Here is a 6351-nt window from a genome sequence, read left to right on the forward strand (position 1 = left end):
GTAAAAAATTCTACCCTCAAACGTATTAATAATTCAAGTCAATTCAAATGAGCTTTATTGGCATGAATCAAAAACCTATATCAAATAATAGTTTTGCACCATCCAATCAGAGGAAGGAAAAATGCTGACGACTTTGGGGGCCGCGTGCTGGCCCTGTGAAGTGAAATACAAATCTGATTGGTTAAAGAAAACAGTCCAGATGCTATACAGTTTAAGTTACATCGCCCAGCACTACTGATTCTGAAGGCCTTGGGCAGATTAGATTAACCCCTGGCAACACATAGAGACTGAAATCTGATTGACTGAATAGCTTACATCCACATAGTGGAAGCAGTGCAGCCAAGAGAAATGCTAAGAATGAAGAGAATAGTCTATTGGGAATAAATTAATACAGTTTCATGGAACAGATATTACAATTTAGGTTGTAAATGTAAGTCAGTGTTTCTGACAGTGTTTAGGCCAGCAGAGAAGGCCTTGCTGACCCTGATGGCCACCACTGGCTGATACTCAACTTTTAAAGCTCTGTTAACTCCACAGTCACTCTCGCCTAAGGTGGTTTACCTCTTAAATTAGTGTTTTACAGCCTTGTTGGAAGATTAACAGTGGTCTGTCATCATAAATACATTTTTGGTTTATGTGTGAGGTGTGGAAATTACATGTCAGGAAAGCAATTCCACTAACACAATTGCTCAAAACAAACTTACAAAATTTTGTCACAGCACAGATGGAGATACAAAAAGAAAGGCAACTTAAAATTGAAAGTAATGTGAATGCATTCTTTTATGTCTTTACAGTTATTTTTTGTAACACTCTACTGTTCTGGTCTGTGCAGATTATGGTCTGTTGCTGAGGATATAAGACCATGTTCAGACCAAAAAACCACAAATGTGGCCAAAACAGTGCCACACCACTGAGAAATAACATACCATTCAGGAAGTCCTGTTGAAGCACAGATCAGCTCCTTAAAAGTTGTTTCTCATATTGGCGATAGATTACACTTTCATTTTGCATTTCTGAAGTTATTATGGTCATTATTTTTTTGGTTACAACAGTCTTAAAGTGGATAGTACATTTACGGTCTTTGTATTACAAGGATGTCTTCCAATAGTGTACAGTTAGATTTATTAATTTGTGGTATGTTTTGTGTTTTGTTGCCTTGTGTCCAATTAGATAAATAAAAAGGTATTTATTTTGTACAAAATATTTTACAATAATGGTCTTTGTATTACAAGGGTGTCTTCCAACAGTGTACAGTTAGATTTATTAATTTGTAGTATGTTTTGGGTTTCGTTGCTTTGTGTCTAATTAGATTAAAGAAAGAAGTATTTATTTTATACAAAATATTTTACACTGTTAAGCAAAAACAATAGCTGTTTGATTCTTCTCTTGCATTTTAAAATGATAATGGTAACCTTTTTCTTTTTTTTAAAAGATGTAATCCTGACTATTTTTGCTGAAATTTTCTTCCTTAAATCGTCTTGAATAGGTAAATTATCAATTTTAAACAGACATTTATTAAATAATGAGCACCTTAATAGCTTGTTTGTTGTTGATCAAGCTGTTGTTGATATTTTATAACTGTCCATACTGTAAGTCTGAATGTGAAACTAAATGGTTGTTTTTGTCTACATTTGGCTGATAGTAGCTGACTTCAGCCTCCCTGCCACTTTCCAGAGGATTTACCGGGTTAGGGCAAATGAATGATTGGATGTAAAATTTTTTGAAAACTTCCTCTTATCAATAAATATAATACTCATTTTAAATATGTCTGATCTAAATACATGCCTTCATTAAAAGTCATGATTTTCTCATGATTATTGTAAGATTTTGTATTTGATCCACTGATAAATGTGCAATACAAAACAATATGAATAAAGCACGATCCGTTTTAAGGTCATTTGAAATGCTTGAAATTGATAGGTTCTAATGTTTTGTTCTTTTGGTCACACAAATTTTCCCAGCCACCCCGCTGACCATATTAATCACCTAGATAATTTTATTCCATTACTACCCTTTCTCTCTTTCAAAATTCTCAAACTCTAGCTGCTCAAATGAATTTTTTTGGTTTCTTCTCTATAACAGTAAACTCAATATTTTAACTGAATATGTCATCTTGAGATTTTTTTGTACCAAATGGTAATCAATTAATCAAGACTGTAATTGACAATTTAATAGACAGTGCCTGTTGCAGCCCTTCTACCCATGTCTTTCATACTCTGAACTGTTGCTTCTAAAAGAAACTGCAGATCGTACAACTTTTACTAATTCCTCTTAATTGTACTGCCTTGAAGATGATGTGTAGTGGTGGTAATAATTCTCTGCTGTTTTGTTTTTTAGGAAATGAAGAAGGACTCCAAAGAGGTCAAGGAGACAAAAAATGAACCAAAAGAGGAGCCCAGTGTGCTACAGAAGAGGGAGAGAAGTTCAGGGAATGTGGCCAACCTGGTTCAGAGGATGAGCACTATTGGCATCCCGACGGGCGGCTTCCAGCCTCAACCTCCTCAGCCTCCAGCAGCAGCAAGGAGTACGAGCATTTGACCCCTTTTTCATCTTTTTTTTCCTCTCCTCATATTGCTAGGCCGAAAGACCCTAATCATACTTTCTGGCAAATGGAAAGCATGTTATGTAAACTTTAGAAAGATTTATTTGCAAATGTTTTTTCACCTGTGTGTGCTCAGTTTAGAACAAATGTACTGAATATGTTGCGCTGCATGCCTACACCAAGTCCAGTCTTGCATGAAGATCCTATCAAGGGAGCTGTTATGTCTTTGTCCTGTCCCTCCTAGCAACTGTTACCATTACTGGGATATAGAGGAATTAAGAAGAAGCCCACATGGATCAAGCAGAACTCCACAGAACAGACCATGGCCGAGGTGTAAATGCAGACACCTTCTCAGACCAATGTGCCATTTTATCATAACATGAGGATGAGAATGGGCATTGGTTTTATTTAATTTTACAAAATTTAAATATCCTGAAAGGTGACGTGCAATATTTTTGGGAGGTGTTGGTAATCTCATAAACCCACATTACACTAACCCTTACTTCCCAGTAAAATCAGTAAAAAATGAGTGGCTGATAAAGATATTGTAGTGTATAGTGAGTTAGAAAAGTAGTCGTAGTCTATGCCTGTCATGTATTGATGTGTCCATTGGGACAAACCTGATTTGACCTCTGATTCTAAAAAAAAAAATTCTCATCTTCTAAAACTCAAAAGATTTTTTTCCCAAATGCTTTCTAAACAGCTGGATGTAAAAATATCAATTCTGATGCTCAGTTTAAAAAAAGAGATTCCTGATTCACAACTATACTTTATCCGGACAGCTGGCAAGCTGCTAATACAGGTGCAAGTCTTGTATTTTTTCAGGCTGCTGGTTTGTTGACTCATTGAAATTCTGAAAGAACCAGCAGGAGAGTATGACAAACATCAGAGACAAACAATTTTCACTGCTCTAGTCTCCGCTAGTAGAGTTTGGACATTAGCTGCACTCCCAGAAAGCAAATCACAGCTGGCTACATGAACTGTTCACTCATCTTGTAGCTCCACATTTTTTTTTTGCATACAATACGCTTCTTTTTAGCTCACTGGCCGAGAAGCCATGAGCTATTGTGAAGGCATTGTGTCCGTTGTTCGTTCACATCTTTTCCAATGAAACTACTAGTTGGATTATTTTCAAATTTTATATGTAGCTTCCTTGGGACAATGTCTACTAAGTTTGTTCACAGTTTTGAGAAATTTAGATTTTTGCCTTTTGACAAATTTTTTAAATATTAAAAATTTGTCTTTATTTATTATGGAAATTGGTAGCTATATTAATATAGTTACTATTGAGCACTGGTAGGAAGTCATATATGGACTTTCATTTCATTTGTTGAGTTTTCCTCCAGTGAAAGTACTTCCCACTTCTGTTGGGAGATTGATCTCCAACAGGGCCACAGGACTCAAACATAGCAGCAGAACCCGACAACCTCATAAATTCAAGTTGTTATTGATTCTTGATAGAACATGCCGGTGAGATACAGGGCCATTGGTGGTTTAATAATACTGTGAAATTTTGTGTATACTGGGGTTGGTTCACATGAATCATGCCAAGGGAGAAAATGAACTTCAAATTAGTTACCTGTGGTTAAATACTAGGGATGCACTGACCCTGAAACGAATGATTAAGGACTGACTAATGGTTACATGAGGACAGTTGGGCTGAGAGGTGGCACAGATGATCTTTCTTTACTTTGTTTTTGAGTGGTTGCTTTTTTTTTTTTCTTTCTTTTTTAACAAGTGACAAAATGAGTGGAGATATAGGAGGGAAAGGGATCAGATGACTTAATGCTAAATGCTAGTTTACAGACTCAGTAAAGCAGTTAACTTTATCAACCACTGTGTAACAAAGACATTTTTCAGTCTTGTGGAATCTATTAATAACATCTATAGTCAAGCTGTCTGTCAGGAATAAATACATTTCACTAAAACAGTAAATCAGAGTGAGACACCAGGCGAAGAAGCTGTCATACAAACCTGCTCAACACAGCAGACATTGAAACATTTTATTTGACCTGAGGCCTGATTAACAGGAAAAAGTGAAAGATGGACTATATCACTTACCAGAGGTTCCAAGTAAACAAATGAGGCTAAAATGAGTCATAGAAATAAAAAAATATATAGTTTTTAGAGAGAAGTTCATTGTATGTCTGTGGGAGATGGTTGAGCCACCCTCAGTGACTTTGGTTCTAACCAGGGATTTTGACCAAGTGTTGATACACAAGATAACAGCACAAGGAGCTCATATATGTCCACTGCCACTGGTGAAATGTATCGGCTGATAGGCCATTAGCAGTTGAAATTTAGCTGATACTGATAGATCAGTGCCACCCTGACTAATCAGAGTGTAGTATTTTCAGGCCGTTGATGATCCTGTAATTTGCAGCATGGACCACAGCTCAAACCTCAAAGAAACAGTTGAGTGATGCAGCACATTTCTATGTCTGCATTTTCTGATGTGTCCTGTAGTGATTTATACACTGTGAAAGTTTGGAGCACCTCTTTATAGGCGTGATTTTTTTTCTTTCTTACGGGTTGGGTGACTAACAAACCAACCCGCCTTTGTGTTCACAGAGCCGAAGAAGAGGCAGTGCAAGGTACTGTTTGAGTATCAGCCACAGAATGAAGATGAATTGGAGCTCAAAGTGGGAGACATCTTAGACATCACAGAAGAGGTACTTTGACTTTTCCTTTGATAAATGGGCTTCATGCTCCTAGTGCAGTTTTCTGGGACACCCACACTGCTGTAAGAACGGTCTCTTGTTTAGTCACACTTCTAACAGGCAGTAATTAAAAAGTCTGCGAATGGTGTGGGTGTCCCAGAAATTACTGACCTTTTAGAAGTTGAGCTGAACAAGACACAAGGCCACAGTTATTGCTTTTTGTTTTAGAGATTGTGCAGGTGTAATATTACAAACGGATGGGGATTTGTGAACATTGAAGACTGTTATTAACTTGTAAAAGCTTATCTTTTTTTTGGCAAGTCAGGACAAGCAATAGACAGGACTGTGCAATACAACGGAGATTGTGTGCAGTAAGAAATGCAAGTGTGGTGAATTCAAGTGAACAGTTTGTATAGTGAAATATGGTTTATGGAGTTAATTGTTATTGAACAAGTTGAAGAACTGAATTACAGCTGCAGCAGAAGAAGAAAGTTGAAATTTCCTGATCCTAGCATAGAAATAATAGTCCTAAGGTGAATATTTTCTGGTTTCTCTACTCCTCTTTGGTTTGTGGATTAAAGAGAACATTCATAATCTTGGGCTTTAAGAAACACTGAAATTTTCCCCATTTTTAAAAACATTTTACAAACCAAATAAGTAATTCAGTGATTGGAAAAAATTACTGTTAGTTGGAGGCCTAGAATTTACTGATATAAAATCTGTATTTTATCTCTGTCGTACTTGGTTTGCTTTTAGAGTTGTAAATGTGTGCTACAACGTTATTCAATATAATGTAAATTTGTCACATTGTTCAGGACTAAAATTTAGAATTGGCAGCCAAAACATCACATTGGCACACCATTTTTGACCCTTAGATAGATTGCCTGGACCCTCCACTCTTCCATAAATGTGTCAAAAATCACCCATATTAAAAACAATGTGTTTTTATGCCACTTCTGTCATGTTAAAAATAAGCATTTGTATTATATTTTGGTCCACTAAAGAATGATTTCATGTTTGAAATATTTTTTTTAATTTTTTGTTATTTAGCATTTTTATCAATTTTAAAATGTTTTTTTTTAAGAATATTTTGAAAATGTGAAAAGCTAAGTATATATAGTATATAACAGCAATAGAACAATGTCAACA

General features: G+C 36.0%; 1 protein-coding gene across 1 annotated transcript in view; it reads left to right on the forward strand.

Annotated features, from left to right (window-relative positions):
* LOC115415604 (CD2-associated protein-like) overlaps positions 1 to 6351 on the forward strand; it is a 47477-nt gene that overhangs the window by 39693 nt on the left and 1433 nt on the right. Inside the window, exons 3-4 of the mRNA XM_030129232.1 lie at positions 2338 to 2524; positions 5114 to 5214. Of these exons, the coding sequence (XP_029985092.1) occupies positions 2338 to 2524; positions 5114 to 5214 (288 nt within the window). The remainder of the gene's footprint in view (positions 1 to 2337; positions 2525 to 5113; positions 5215 to 6351) is intronic.

The sequence above is a fragment of the Sphaeramia orbicularis genome, chromosome 24, assembly GCF_902148855.1.
Source record: "Sphaeramia orbicularis chromosome 24, fSphaOr1.1, whole genome shotgun sequence".
NCBI lineage: Eukaryota > Metazoa > Chordata > Actinopteri > Kurtiformes > Apogonidae > Sphaeramia > Sphaeramia orbicularis.